General features: G+C 39.8%; 1 protein-coding gene across 6 annotated transcripts in view; it reads left to right on the forward strand.

The window, feature by feature from the left end:
* Positions 1 to 15,382, forward strand: part of Ift81 (intraflagellar transport 81) — a 136,110-nt gene that overhangs the window by 80,657 nt on the left and 40,071 nt on the right. For 4 of the 6 annotated variants that reach the window (XM_008839385.2, XM_029566605.1, XM_017799734.2 and 1 more), the window contains exons 15-17: positions 5,641 to 5,727; positions 6,887 to 6,958; positions 7,669 to 7,754. In XM_008839385.2, coding sequence (XP_008837607.1) covers positions 5,641 to 5,727; positions 6,887 to 6,958; positions 7,669 to 7,754 — 245 coding nt within the window. Of the gene's footprint in view, positions 1 to 5,640; positions 5,728 to 6,886; positions 6,959 to 7,668; positions 7,755 to 15,382 lie in introns of those variants that run through there. The other 2 variants (XR_003850483.1, XM_029566606.1) reach the window with 1 other exon arrangement.

Genomic DNA, 15,382 nt, shown 5'->3' on the forward strand with positions numbered 1-15,382 from the left:
AGGAAGAAGCCCCAAGATTTCCCAGGGAGTGGATTGAGTAGCTGGGTTGTACTGGATGCAAAGGATCAGGGAGCGGAAAGGTAAGCCTCGGAGCCCCAGAAAGAGGCTGTCAGCCCCAGAAAGAGACTAGCAGGTGTTGCAGGATCAGGGAAGTAAAGGGAGGTGAGGGCGGGGCCAGGTCCAGAAGCAGTGCTCCTAGGAGCCAGTACTCTTAATCACTCAGCTATCTCTTCAGCCCTTTATCTTAAATTAGATTTTACTATGTGATATAATCTGAAAGGTTTATTTTAATAAGTTTAACTCATTTCTATTTACTGATATATAGACATATTTGGGTTTAGTGGTATCATTTTATCTTTGGCTTTTGATTTAAAATCCCATATGAAGCCAATCTGTCTTTTGCTCTCTCTCTCTCTCTCTCTCTCTCTCTCTCTCTCTCTCTCTGTTTCAAATCAGGAAGCAACAAAAATAGACTGCGTGGCAGCCATGACTTGCTTTGTTTTAGCCATTATATGGCTAACTTTACCATTAATCACCCATTTCATTAGATAGTGCCTATTAATCCCCACTGTGAGAAGTGATGAAACTAGTTTTGTTTTGTGTTTCACCTTTTTATTTTAAAATATTTATTATTTTTATTTTATGTGTATGAGTGTCATGCCTGCATGTAAGTAAGTGCACCCGTGTCATGCAATGCCGGAGGAGGACAGGACAGAAGAGGCTGTCAGATCCCCTGGGACTGGAGTTATGGACAGTTGTTAGCTGCCATGTGGGTGCCAGGATTTGAACCCAGGTCTTCCGCAAGAACAGTCAGTGTTCTTAACCACTGAGCCATCTCTCCAGCCCCGTGTTTCATCTTTTTAACTTCTTCCCACCTGAATCCTCTGGCAGCAGGTGTTTGTTGGTTCCATTGTTGCCTTTCTTAGTGTTCGCTTTTTGCTTTGATTATGCTTACACTGTGATGTGCTTTCGTTAGCTGGAAAAAATGCCCTTTGATATTCTCCCACCTAGCAAGTTTTTAAAGAGAGAGAGAAAAAAACAAAACAAAACAACCCCCCCCCCAAAAAAAAACCCAGCTTCCTTATTCTATCTTCCACCTTTTTTTCCATTTTCTTCTCTCAGACTTTGGGTCATTTTTACCCTATGAGGGTACAGCATTTGCATCCTGTTCTATTACCCCAGATCCCATTTCACTTTTAACACTAGGTCAGTAACCATTGATCTACTGCTCTTTCCCATGCCTGCACTTCTTTTTGTCTGTAACTTGTCCTCTAATTGAAGCCTCAAAAAGACTCAGAAGAGAACAGCCCCGATGCATTTTCTTGAATTTGTTTACATATTTCACAACAGCTTAGTAGATCATGGTTTCTTTCCTTGAGGATTTTTAAAGAATACCTTTGCGGTCTATAAGGGTTAAAAGTGACTATAGAGGAGCTCCAAGACCAGCCTAATTTTTAGTAACTTGATCATTAAAAGAATGTATACTTCTCATTTGTTGAATACATGATTCTCCATGTGATCAGCTTTTGTGAATGTTGTTCAAAACTTGCTGCTGGGGTTGGAGAGATGGCTTAGAGATTAAGAACACTGGCTGTTCTTGCTGAAGACCTAAGTTCAAATCCCAGCACCCACATGGCAGCTAACAACTGTCCATAACTCCAGTTTCAGAGGATCCGAAGGCCTTTTCTATCCTCCATGGGCATTGCATGACAAGGGTGCACTTACCTACATGCAGGCAATACATGTATACACATAAAATAAGATAAGAACTAGTAAATAAAATGTTTTTTAAAAATTGCTGGTGAATGTGAATTGTGTTTAATGGGTAAAAAGTCTCACCAAAAACTTTTCAAATGCAGGGTTCTGGAGATGGGTAGTGGTCATCATATTAGACAACACTGTGAATGTACTTAATGCTATCAAATTATACACTGAAAAATAGGAAAGAAGCTGGGGGTGGTGGCACACACCTTTAATCCCAGCACTCGGGAGGCAGAGGCAGGCGGATCTCTGTGAGTTCAAGGCCAGCCTGGTCTACATAGTGAGTTCCAGGACAGCTGGGGTTACAGGGAGACCCTGTCTCAAAAAGGAAAAAAAAAAGGGGGGGGGAAGATGAGCCAGGAATGGTGTCACACTTCTGTAATCCAAGCATTCAGGAGGCATGGGTAGATGGATCTGTGAGTTCAAGGCCAGTCTGATCTATATACCAAGTTCCAGATGAGCCAGGGATAAACCCTGTCTCACAACAAACAGCAAAACCCACAAAACACAGCAAAAAAATAGGGTAATAGAGCTAAGTGTAGTGGTACACACCTATAAATCCCATTGCTCAAAAGCCTGAGGCAGGAGTATTATAAGTTAGAGACCAGCCTGGGCTACATAGCAAGACCCTGTTTCAAAAAATAGAACAGAGTCAGACATGGTGGGGCAAGCCTTAGTCCCAACACTTGGGAGGCAGAGGCAGATCGATCTTTGTAAGACCAAGGCCAGCCTGGAGTACATAGTGAGTACTACACCAGATAGAACTACAGCAAGACCCTGTCTCAAAAAGACCAAAACAAAACAAAAAAAATCCACCCCAAAACAGAATAGAAACAAAACAGTAAAGATGACCACTTCATTGTTAGATTTGTTTTACTTGGAAACCTTCCTTCCAAAAGCAGATAAACAAATCCTAAACCCTCCCTCGTGATTTATATGTTTTGGCATTATTTTTTAACTGTCTTTACGGTTGGTAATGCTTTTTGCCTAGGCGACTCATTTTCCCTGCTATTAAAGCAGACAAGCCAGATTTCTTACTGCTTGGTACATCTTTTTATTTTCTCTCAGCTTTCTTTGTTCTTATTTTTGTCCTATACATGTCTCATAAATAGCATATAGTTGGATGTTGATGGCTGTTGTTCTGCACATCCATTTTGAAAATGTGTTAATTGGTGCTTTAGTCCCATTTACATTTACTCTGATTGTTGATATATTTGGGTTTTTTTCTCTTTTGCATATCCTATATACTTTTTCTTTGCTTAATTTCTTTCCTACCTTCGATTACATATACCTGTTTCTGCTCTTATTTTCTTCCTTTATGTTTTGTTCTATCTTCTATTTTGATTATAATTCTCTCTTAAGTTTTTAGCGTATATTCTTGTCTTTAATAAAGACTAAGGTTAATTAGCATCTTTTGCCAATACATGGACTTTAGAATAATTTAATACCCTCTCCCCACTTACATGTATGCCATTGGTCTCTGGTGTTTTATTTCCTTACATCTCCCTCTCTGAAAGTGTCTGTCAGGATCTTTTTACTCTTGTGATCTCTCCTTTTACAGTCCTTTCCTTTTTAGGTTTACCCTACTCTGAGTGTTCTCACCATTGCTGCTTTTACTTGACCCTTCCTTCTAAGCTCTAGTTTCCTTCTTCTGACATTCCATTTCCTTTAAAAATTTTTTATTTATTATTAGTGTGTGTATGTGCAAGTTTGTGCCTTTAGTCAATCTCTGTGTATGTCTGTGTCTGTCTGTGTGTGTGTGTGTCTGTGTATCTGTGGGGTTTTTTTGTTGTTGTTGTTTGTTTTTTCTGAGACAGTCTCAGTAGCCCCAGCTGGCCTGGAACTTCCTTTGTAGACTAGGCTTGCCTGGCTCTCACAGAGATCCTCCTGCCTCTGCCTCCTGAGTGCTAGGATTAAAGGAGTGTGCCACTGCTCCTGGCTCTGTTACTGTTTGAGACAGGAGCTTACTGTGAGACTCATTATCTTCTTTTCCCAGCCTCTTAAATGCCAGGATTCCAGGCATATGCCCAGTACCCAGTGGGTTTTGTCTCTTGAATCCTGACAGCTAGGTATGTCCCTCATAATGGTTTTGTAGTTATTCTGCCCAGTGTTTTAGAACTGTCATAAGCTAGGAGCTAATTTTGATCTAATATCTCAGGCTTGTAAGTTCTTAGAGCATGTAGGTAGGGAAATCCAAAGCTCAAGCCTGTCTGAGTTCAAGCCTCTTTTTTTTCTTCTGCCTCCATAGCATCCAAGCTGTATCCTGATTGGCCATAAGGTTCACAGGTTGGAAAAGGTTTTCATCAACTGTAGCATTTTCATCTTATTGAGAGGTCCAGGATCTTAATGCACAGAGCTGCTGCCCCTTCTCCCAGTCAGGAAATATATGACTATTACCCTAGACAGTCATAGCTATTTATTTTATACATTCATATGTTTGATTGTGTGTGCACGGGGCCGGGGGGGGGGTATGCTCATAAATGTACACAGGTCAAAGGACATCTTGCTGAAGTCAGTTCTCTTTTTCTACCACGTGCATCCCAGGGATTGAACTCGGTATGCCAGGTGTGGCAAAAGTGCCTTTGCCCATTGAGTCATTTCATATCTCATTTTAATACATAAAAGCCACAACCCCCCTTTCTCTCAATCTTTAAACTGTTCTAGATACCCCAGCACATATGTAGTCCTGCACAGCAAAGAGCACACACATTACTCATCTATGGTAACTCTCCTGTTTCCAAGGAAACCAAGGTCATTTTCAGACTGGTATTTACTCACAAGTACCCAAGCTGGAGTCCTCAGCTCTAACTTACCATCCTTTACAGGCCTAATTGTTTATTCTGCTCTGCCTGGATACTGCTGTTCCTCTGCCATAAGGACTGACTTCCCCAAAAGAGCCACCGTCAATCCTTGTTTCTAGTCCTGGTGATTCCTCTTCCTTGAGAATTCAATTCTGCTGTGGATTTTAAAGGATGTTTGAGCGGGCTTAACAAGCATTTTCTGATAACTTTAGCATCTTAAGTATTTGCAGCAGATTTTCAGACTATCTCATTCAAAATAATATATTGGAATAAACTTTGAAAATACTAAATAAAACAGCCTGAAATCAAATTCTGACTCCACCCTTTTCAGCAATATAATCTTTGGCAAGGCACATGGCCTTCCTGAATGTTCTCCAAGCATTGTATTGAGGTAATAGTACCTCCTTGGGTCATTGTTGTGAGATTTAGGCATTGTCCAGGGCCCAGTTCTGATATCCTCAATTAACAAAGTTCTGATCAGGCCCTACATAAGTCTTCATCCTCTTCTTATACCCCTTCCCAGACCCATTCCAGTCTAAGCTACTCATAAGTTCCTTAACTTTTCTTATTCTCCTCTGCTTCCAATCCTCCATACACAGTGTTCTTTTAAAAAAAAAATACTCCTTTCCCTTGTTCACCTTCCTCTAGCCATTCTGAGTAATCCTTCATTCTCAACTTAGATATCAATTTCTCCAGGAAGTTATCCCCACTGATCCCCAAGCTTGTATTAAGTCTGAAAGTCCTGTGTGCTCCTGTTCACGTTGCATTCATCTGTCGAAGCACTCAGCAGCCTGTGTACCTCTCTGGATGTTAGTTGAGGCCTATGCTGTTTTGTTCATTGCTGTGTCCTCAGCTGCTAAGAAAGAACCTGGCACACAGCTCAGTACATGGTAGCTATTATTCTTATCAGCGCCTCCATCTGTCATAATTCTCAAATGTCCAATTGTTGTATAAATAACTCTTAAGTATGCCAAGAAGCTTAGGATTAAGTTACAAGACTGACAAGGGCATGCATTGTTTCAGAGCCACAGTTTATGCCTTTGTTTTTCACTTAATCATTTGCCCTTTTCATTACTAGGAACTAACCCAAGAGTGTGACGAAAAGAAGTCCCAGTATGATAGCTGTGCAGCAGGCCTTGAGAGCAATCGGTCCAAATTAGAACAGGTAAGAAGAGAGTTTTTATTATAACACTTTAGAAAAAAAAAATGCTGTTGAATGCACATTTTCACTACCTCAGTGTCAAAAGATTTTTGTCTTTATCTTATCTCCTAGCCTGCCTCCTAAGCTCCAGAGATCTTTATTTCTTTAAATTTTATAAGTACACACTGAATTTTCCCATCTGCACCACTGCACCAAAGCCCAGGGCCTATCATCTCTTGCCCAGACTCCCATAGTAGCCTTGTGCCTACTCCTCTGCTTCCATTCTTGGCTAAGCAGAGCAGCCAAAGCCACTCTCCATTAGCTTGCCACTGCACTTGAAATAGAACTCTACCCCCAAATTGTACTATGCTGGGCCCCACTTGCCTCATCACCAGCATATCCTTGACTGCACTCCTCCTCCATGAGCTCCAGCACCCTGATCTTGTACCCGAACTCCAAACTGGCCTCATTTTCACCTCCAGGCTTTTTCCTGTACTTTTCTCTCTGCCCTCTGTATTTGCTCTGCTGTCTCATTGTTACTATGTAGGTCTCAGTAAATGTCAACTCCTCCTCAAGGTCTTCTCCAGTCATTCTATCACTCTACTTAACGTTTCCCACTGTCTTCACCAGTCTGACTCCCTATCTCTCCACTCTCCATCATATTCTATTACTGAGTTTTCTTTATAGCACTTGTTCCTATGGAAAAAACTTTTTTTTTTCTGTTTTTTTTTCCTCGAGACAGTCTCACTGTATAACCCTGGTTTGCCTGGAACTCGCTATGTAGACCAAGCTTTTAGAACTCAGATCTGCCTGACTCTGCCTCCCAAGTCCTAGGATTGAAGGTGTGTGCCAGTGCAAAAATATTCTTCATTACTATTTCCTTGTTGATGCCCTTTTCCTCCTTGAATGAGAGTGAGGATCTGACTCTCTTGTTCACTGCTGTGTCTACAGCTCTTAGAAGAGTTCTGGCACACTGTAGAACTTAAATGAATAACTGAAGCTGCAGGTTTAGTGATGTGAGTAGTCTCTGGGAAAAATTTGTAGCTTGTTTCTGTTAGAGTAAGCAAGCTTACAGCTGCAGAGGACATGAATCTGATGGTAGCTCTTTTGTGATACATTTAAAATAAACTTTTCTGTCTTATTCTTTCAATAATTTGTTACCCATTTAAAATATATATTGTAGGAAGTTCGAGGACTCCGTGAAGAATGTCTTCAAGAAGAAAGTAAATACCATTATACAAATTGTATGATTAAGGTAAGATAAAATTAAATAGAAAATTTATGAGATAAAAAAATTATTACAGGAGCTGAAGTGATGGCTCAGCAGTTAAGAGCATTGGCTGCTTTTGCAGAGGACCTGGGTTCAATTCCAAGCACCCACATGGCAGCTAGCAACCATCTATAACTCCAGTTCCAGGGAAATCCAAAATCCTCTTCTGACCTTCTTTTGGCACTGCATGATACGGGTGCACTTACACACATGCAGGCAATATACTCATATACATAAAATAAAAATAATAAATTCTTTTAAAAATTATTACATTTGCTGGGCGTGGTGGCTCATGCCTTTAATCCCAGCACTCGGGAGGCAGAGGCAGGTGGATCTCTGTGAGTTCAAGGCCAACCTGGTCTACATAGTGAGTTCCAGACCAGCTGGGGCTACAGGGAGACCCTATCTCAAAAAGACCAAAAAAAATTATTACATTCGTTTATTTATTTAGTATGTATGTGTGCATATGTGCATGTGTGCATATGTGTATGTGTGCATATGCCATGGAATAGGTGTGGATGTTGGAGGACAACTTGCAAGAGTAGGTTCCCTCCTTCACTATATATGTTCTGGGGATTGAACGTGGTCGTCAGGCTTGGCAGCAAGCACCTTTACCCACTGAGCCATCTTGCCAACCCCTTCTAAGATTTTCTTTTGCTGTATTAGACTTCACTGAAACTTGTCTATCCACTTAGAACCTAGAAGTTCAGCTTTGTCGTGCTACTGATGAAATGAAGGTGTATGTCTCCTCTGATCAACAAGAAAAAAGAAAAGCAATTAGGCAAGTAATGCTTTTTTAAAAAAATATTGATTCCAATACTGTTTTCAACTATAGAAGTTTTATAAATAAAAACATTCAAGTTAGAGTATTTAAAAAATTCATTTGTTTTTATTTTATGTGTATGAGTGTTTTGCCTGCATGACTAGGTGTACAACCTGTGTGCCTGGTACCCACAGAGGCCAGAAGAGGGTATTGGATCCCCTGGAAATAGAGTTTCATATGAGCTGCCATGTGGGTGCTGGGAACTGAACCCAGGTCCTCTGCAAGAACAGCCAGAGATCTTAACCACTGAGCCATCTCGCCAGCTGTTTTTTTTTAGTATTTAAATTACAGATGCTAAGCTATTATTCAAGACTGAATCTTATTAAACATCTTCTGGATATTCTAGCCCTTCTAAATAAGTAGGAATACATATAATTTTGTTTCCTACTTGCTTTTTTATGTGGTAAATATATATATATATATATAAAACATAAGTATATGTATAACATAAAACTTGGCACTCTAGCCATTTTTAAGTGTACAGTTCAGAGGCATTTATTATATTCACAAGGCTGTGCAGCTATCACCATTATTTCCAAAATATTTTCATCATTCCATTAATCATTAAGTAACAACTCCTCACTCCCACCCCTCCCCCAGGAATACATATGCTTTTATGTTTGCTCCTTTATAAGCACTGATGTGGATGTTGATCTACCATCATCTGACTGCTAATTGTGCAATGGGACAGCTGCATTTTAGCTAGAAACCATGTGACTACACTGGGTCAGCCTTGAAAATGAGAACAGTGTGTAAATACTGCTTAGTCTTTATATGGTGACTTTCTTGTAATCCTAGCTTGTGGCATATTGTAATGAATCAAGTCCTGCCTTAAAAACGTCTTTATAGCTGAATTACTAGCTGTAATAAAATGCAGTAATGGAAGAAAAGCCTTCTTCACAGTTCAAATGTTTTGTTTTTACTATCTAGTGAGAACACAAAAGGATAGTATTCATGTTTATTTGAGATTGCAGTTGAGATTTTGAGTGGCATATGCATTAATATTACAAAAAGGAATCTAGAAAGTAGAGTCTCTTGGCAGTCTCATTTTTTATACATAATACACTGGAATGCATTGCCAGACTGGCAATATCCTATAAATAAAATGACCCTTTTTCTAATGCATACTTCCACATATTAAAGTTTAAAAGTCCTTACTCAGATTCTTTCAATGAATGTAAACTTTGCTCTTATATTCTGTATTATCAATGGTAAGAAATGAGAATGGTTGATTTTGTTAATAAAAAACAGAAGTATTAGGGCTGGACCTGGCGGTACATGCCTTTAATCCCAATACTTGGGAGGCAGAGACAGGCAGATCTCTGTGAGATCAAGGCTAGCCTGGTCTACATAGTGAGTTCCAAGTCATTTGGGGCTACAGGGAGACCCTGTCTCAAAAAAACAAAACAAAACAAAAATCCCAGTAACAACAACAAAAAAATAAAATAGAAGTTTTAGAAAGTTAATTCAAACTTTTTCCAAAGTTATCAATATAAATAGCAAAGAAGAAAATGATTGTTCCTGAGCTATTGAATATCTGATCATTTTCTAACAATATGTACTTCATCTTTAAAAATCAGTATAGGAGCCGGGCCTGGTGGCGCACGCCTTTAATCCCAGCACTTGGGAGGCAGAGGCAGGCGGATCTTTGTGAGTTCAAGGCCAGCCTGGTCTACATAGTGAGTTCCAGGACAGCTGGGGCTACAGGGAGACCCTGTCTCGAAAAAAAAAAAAAAAAAAAAAAAAATCAGTATAGGGAGGCTAGAGAGATAACTCAGAGGTTAAGAGCTCCTCCTGCTGCTCTTCCAGAGGAACCAGCTTTGGTTCCCAGCACCCACATGAGGGCTGACAACCATCCATCCATAACACCAGTTCTAAAGATCTTATGCCTTCTTCTGGTGTCCACAGGCATTGCACACATATATTATACTTATATACATGCAGCCAAAACACTCATACACATAAAAAATAAATTTAAAAACAATCAGTATAGGGCCAGCAAGATGATTCAGTCAGTAAGGGTACTTGCTGCCAAGGCTGACAACCTAAGTTCCATCTCCGGAATCCACATAGTGAAAGGAGAGAACTGACTTCCACGAGTTCTTCTCTGGCCTCCACATGCATGCCATGACACAGGAATGCATGCACACACAAAGTAAATAAATAAATAAATAAATAAATAAATAAATAAATAAATAAAATTTTCAATTAAAAAACTCAGTATAGGGATTTGGAGGGATGGCTCAGCAGTAAAGAGCACTGGTTGCTTTTGGAGAGGACCCAGGCTTGGTTACCGGCACCCACATGGCAGTAACAACCATCTATAATTTCAGTTCCAAGGGATCCAGGACCCTCTTCTGACATCCACAGGCATTGCACACATGTGGTACACTTACATATATGCAGGCAAAGCACCTATATATATAAAATAAATAAATGCCTTTAAAAAATCAGCAAAGTTGGGAAGATGGCTCAGTGAGTAAAGTGCTTGCTGAACAAGCATGAGGGCCTGAATTTGGATCCCCAGTGCCCACATAAAAGGCAGTCATGAGCCGGGTGTGGTGGCGCACACCTGTAGGCCCAGCACTTGGGAGGCAGAGGCAGGTGGATCTCTGTGAGTTCAAGGACAGCCTGGTCTACATAGTGAGTTCCAGGACAGCTGGGGCAACAGGGAGACCCTGCTTCAAAAAGACAAAAAAAAAAAAAAAAAAAAGGCAGTCATGGCAGCATATGCCCATAATTCCAGCTCTGGGGGTCAGAAATAGGCAGAGCCCAGGACTCATCAGCCAGCCAGCCAGTCTAGCCAAAACAGTTTCAGTAAGAGATTCTGCTTTAAAAAATAAGAGAAAGCCAAGAATGGTGGTGCACACCTTTAATCCTAGCACTTGGGAGGCAAAGGCAGGCAGATCGCTGTGAGATTGTGGCCAGCCTGCTCTACATAGGGAATTCCAGGCTAGCTGGGGCTACAGGGAAATTCTGTCTCAAAAGATGAATGAAAGAAAAAGAAAGAGAAAGAAAGAGAGAGAGAGAGAGAAAGAAAAAGAGGGAGGAAGGAAGGAAGGAAGGAAGGAAGGAAGGAAGGAAGGAAGGAAGGAAGGAAAGAAAGAAGGAAGGAAAGAAGGAAGGAAGGAGGGAAGGAGAGAAAAATGAATAAATAAATAAAAAATAAGAGAAGTGATTGAGAAAGATACCTGAAATCAACCTCTTGTCTACACATGCACTCACATAAGTGAGTTCATCTGCACATACATGTATAGCACATGTACACACACAATCATTATAAGCCTTCATATTCCTGTAGTTTTCTTGTAAAAAGAATATATTGTGCCATTGCAAACTGGAAGGTGAGAACAAACTCCTGGAAGTTAAGTGGCCCTCTATTCTCCTACCCACGCCATGGCATGTGCATGTGTGCACATACACACACAAATAAAATTTTAAAAGGAGTTCTAAGGAATATTATAGGGGCTAAAGAGATGGCTTAGCTATTAAGAGGGCATACAGCTCTTGAAGAGAACCCAAGTTTGGTTCACAGCCTCCATATTGGGAGGCTCACAGTCTCCTGTAACTCCAGCTCCAGGGGAGCTGACACCTTCTTCTGAACTCTGTAGCCTCCTGCAGTCATGTGCACATACCCCGCCACACACATAAACATAGTTTTAAAAATAAATATTAGAATATTATTAATAAAATGATGATCACATTCTAAATTCACAGATGCATGTTTAAAATATTAGAGACACAAAATTTTATTATCATTTCATTTTCAACTTTATGATTCTTTCCAGTAAACCCAAAGGTATAAGACATTGCATTGATTTTAAAGGAATATGTGTAAATTTTAATTTTATTTAAAGAGCATTTTTTAAAATTTTATTTATTTTATGTGTATGTGTGTATTGCCTACATGTAGGTAAGTGCACCCGTGTCGTGCAGTGCCCTCAGAGGTCAGAAGAGGTTGTCAGATAGAGTTGTGGACAGTTGTTAACTGCCATGTGGGTGCTGGGATTTGAACCCAGGTCTTCTGCAAGAACAACCAGTGTTCTTAACTGCTGAGCCATCTCTCCAGCCCCTAAAGAGCATTTTTAATCAAAGGACTAAGGAAGAACTTATAATACTGTTCTAACCTGGTTTCTTCAGTTCCTAGTTGTGATCTTGGGCAAGTCACTTTCATCTATAAAATTTATATTTTCATATATCTGTATATATAGTATAATATGATCAAATTAAATATAATTTATGCCCCAGTGCTTTGGCTGTTACATAGCATGAGTTCCTCTGGAGAACAAAGCCCCTATATATCTTTGTTGTTTGGTCTTTTTTTTTTTTTTTTTTTTCCCTTTTTTTTTTTTGTGGTGCCAGGTGTCAAACTCAGGGCCTTATTCATCCTAGCTTAAGGCTACAACACTACCACTGAGCTACATCTTCAGCACCATGATTATTTCTTAAATAAATTCAGTGAATAGATAAAAAATTAGGTTTGAATGTTTATAACATGGTAAACCTATTGGTTTCTTAAGAAATTTTTAAAATAAATTCTTTTGGTTTTTATTTGTATTTATTATTTTTATTTTATGTGTATGAGTGTTCTTCCTACATGTTTGTAAGTGCACCCTTGTCATGCAGTGCCTCACATAGGTCAGAGGAGGACCCAGGAACTAGAATTTAGGATGGTTGTTAGCCACCACATGGGTGCTGCGAACTGAAACGTAGGTCTTCTGCAAGACTACCCAATGCTCTTAGCCAGAGCCATCTCTCCAGCCCCTTGAGAGATTTTTATATAAATAGAAATGCTAAAATGATTTGGACAGTTCTCAGGTCTCAGGTAAGAATGAATTTCTTAAACCATGTGAGCCATAGCCATATGTTCTTCTTGAGTCATATGTAAGTCACCTTCTGTTTCCTTCGGAGAACTGGAAAAGGAAGCAGTTTGACTTAGTGTTTTATGAATTTTACGGGCAAAATTAAGGTTTGTCAAAACCGTGCTCATTCTCTGCCTCACCCCTGTATCAGAGTCCACCCTGGCTCCTGCTCGGCATCGGCACTTCCATTGTTGTTCTCTCTGATGATGCACTTTTGCTCCCGCTTAGTTCAGATGTGTGAGCTTACTCTGCTTATGCTGCTATATTTTCTTCTTTGTAGTTTATTATTTCCTTTTTATCATTTTTAAAATTTTATGTGATGAATGTTATGCCTGCATGTATGTAGGGCCTGCAGAGGACAGAAGAGAATGTTGGATCCCCTGGAACTAGAGTTACAAATGGCTGTTAACCACCATGTGGGTGTTGGGAACCCAACTTGGGTCCTCTATTTTATCTTTTTTAATTCTCCAGAGAAACAAAAACAACTTTTTTCCATTCAAATCTAAGCTCTCAAGTCTCTTCCTCCTTGCTGTTTGTGCCTTAGTTCTTACCCTTCAATCTATCCTTAACATTTAAAATCTGCCTTTTTTTCTTACAAAATATTAAAATATAATTACACTTTTTGTTTGTTTTGTTTTGTTTTTGAGACAGGTTCTCTCTCTGTAGACCAGGCTGGCCTTGAACTCCCAGAGATCCACCTACCTCTGGCTCCTGAGTGCTGGGATTAAAGGCATGTACTGCCTCACCAAGCTCAAAATATAATTATACTTTTATTTTAAAATGTTATTTTTGATTTTTACATTAAGATGGATTTTTTTAGCTTACAAAAGAAGAACTTAGCCGGGTGTGGTGGCGCACGCCTGTAGTCCCAGCACTTGGGAGGCAGAGGCAGGCGGATCTCTGTGAGTTCAAGGCCAGCCTGGTCTACATAGTGGGTTCCAGGACAGCTGGGGCTACAGGGAGACCCTGTCTCAAAAAGACAAAAAAAAAAAAAAAAAAAAAAAAAAAAAAAAAAAAGAACTTGTAAAAACAAAAACTAATTATGAAATAGTATGCTTTCGGGCTGGACATGGGGACACATACCTGTAAGCTCAGCACTTAGGAGACTGAGGCAGAAGGATTGTGGTTTGAAGAACAGCCTATAATACATAGTGAGTTTGAGGCTAGCCTAAGCAGTATGGTGAGATCCTGTGTCAAGAAATCAAAATGGGCTGGAAAGATGCCTCAGCAGTTAAGAGCAATGGCTCCTCTTACAGAAGACCAGGGTTCGGTTCCAGCACCCACATGGCTAATAACCATCCATAGCTCCAGTTCCAGGGAATCCAACCCCCTCTTCTGACCTCCACAGGCATTGCATGACATGGATATTCTTACATACATGCAGGCAATATACTCATACACATAAAATAATAAATAATAAATATTTTTAAATCAAAACAATGCTGGGTGATGCACACCTTTAATCCCAGCACATGCCGAGGCAGAGGCAGGTGGATCCCTGTGATATCGAGATCAAACTGATCCACATATTGCGTTCCAGGCTAGCGGGGCTATAGGAAGACCCTGTCTCAAAAAAAAAAAAAAAAAAAAAAAAAACCCAAGCAAGCAGGCTAGAGGAGCAAGCCAGTAAGCAGTGTTCTAGAGTTCTTCCATGTTCTCTGCTGCAGCTCCTACCCCTAGGTTCCTGCCTGGAGTTTCAACAGCTGGGGCTACAGGGAGACCCTGTCTCAAAAAGACAAAAAAAAAAAAAAAAATTGAAAGCATGATGGCACACCCCTGTAAATTCCAGCACTTAAGAGATCAGGAGTTCAAGACCAGCCTTGGTTACACACTTAAGTCTGAAGTCATACTGGATGGATGACAGGTGATCCTGTTCCCTGCCCCCCACTCCCAGTTTTTGCCCAGCATGATAGTATACAACTTTAATCCCAGCACATGGGAAGCAGAGGCAGGTGGGTCTTTGTGAGTTTGAGGCCTTCCTTGTCCGCATAGCAAGTTCCAGGCCAGCCAGGGCTACATAAGGAGCCCTGTCTCAAAAAAACAAAAAAATTGAATGTGGTCCATATTGACATACCTCAGACTTTAGCAAAGTCTACTGCTAATGCCTTGATTGTTACATTGCCTATATTGTTACATCATGCCATAATTTTTCCCATACATTTGCCAATGCATTTGTATATGTATATATTAGCATATGCATGGGAAATATGTGTATATATGACACTAGATGTACATATATAAAAATAATAAATATGTCAATAATTAAATTTTTCCACTTGAGTATGTGTAGAATTATCTTTTTTTTTGAGACAAGCTCTCACTATATAGCCCTCACTGACATGGAACTCCCTATGGTAGACCAGGCTTGCCTTGAACTGATATTGATCCACCTGCCTCTACCTTCTGAGTGCTGGTATTAAAGGTATATCTGGTGTTTTATCTCATTCCTTTTCAAAGCTCTATATTATTCCTCTGAACCAATATACCATAACCTACTTAATTAAACATTTCTCCTTCATGCATTTTAGTTTACAGGCTTTCAGTATTCCATGCATTGATGAAGTAAATAGCCTTTGCTTTTATGTTCATTGTTATGGGACTTTTTCTATAGGATGACTTCCCAGAAGTAGAATTGCAGAATTAGATACTATTTTAAAAACTGTTTATTTAAAATGTATATCCCTTCTTTCTGCAAACATCTTAAAATATGAAGTATAATGTAAA

Source organism: Nannospalax galili, unplaced genomic scaffold (genome assembly GCF_000622305.1).
Source record: "Nannospalax galili isolate Female #2095 unplaced genomic scaffold, S.galili_v1.0 scaffold218, whole genome shotgun sequence".
Classification (NCBI taxonomy): Eukaryota; Metazoa; Chordata; class Mammalia; order Rodentia; family Spalacidae; genus Nannospalax; species Nannospalax galili.